General features: G+C 70.0%; 1 protein-coding gene across 1 annotated transcript in view; it reads right to left on the bottom strand.

Moving 5' to 3' along the window:
* The window catches only part of PCDH8 (protocadherin 8), a 4,768-nt gene that overhangs the window by 3,385 nt on the left and 1,183 nt on the right, over positions 1–200 (bottom strand). Inside the window, exon 2 of the mRNA XM_014549724.1 lies at positions 5–200. Within this exon, the coding sequence (XP_014405210.1) occupies positions 5–200 (196 nt within the window). The remainder of the gene's footprint in view (positions 1–4) is intronic.

Here is a 200-nt window from a genome sequence, read left to right as displayed (position 1 = left end):
TCGCGGATGCGAACGATGACCTTGCAGGTGGCTGAGCGAGGCCCGGGGCCACGGTCCTGCGCCCGCACGTCCAGCTCGTAGGTGTCCTGGCGCTCGTAGTCCACGGGTCCCGCGAGGGTGAGGCGTCCCGAACGCGGGTCGAGATGGAAGAGCCGGCGCGCCTCTGGCGAGGTGCGGGCACCGAAGGAGAACACGACTTC

This window comes from Myotis brandtii, unplaced genomic scaffold (assembly GCF_000412655.1).
Source record: "Myotis brandtii unplaced genomic scaffold, ASM41265v1 scaffold569, whole genome shotgun sequence".
Taxonomy (NCBI): domain Eukaryota; kingdom Metazoa; phylum Chordata; class Mammalia; order Chiroptera; family Vespertilionidae; genus Myotis; species Myotis brandtii.
This window is presented reverse-complemented; position numbering and strand designations above follow the sequence as displayed.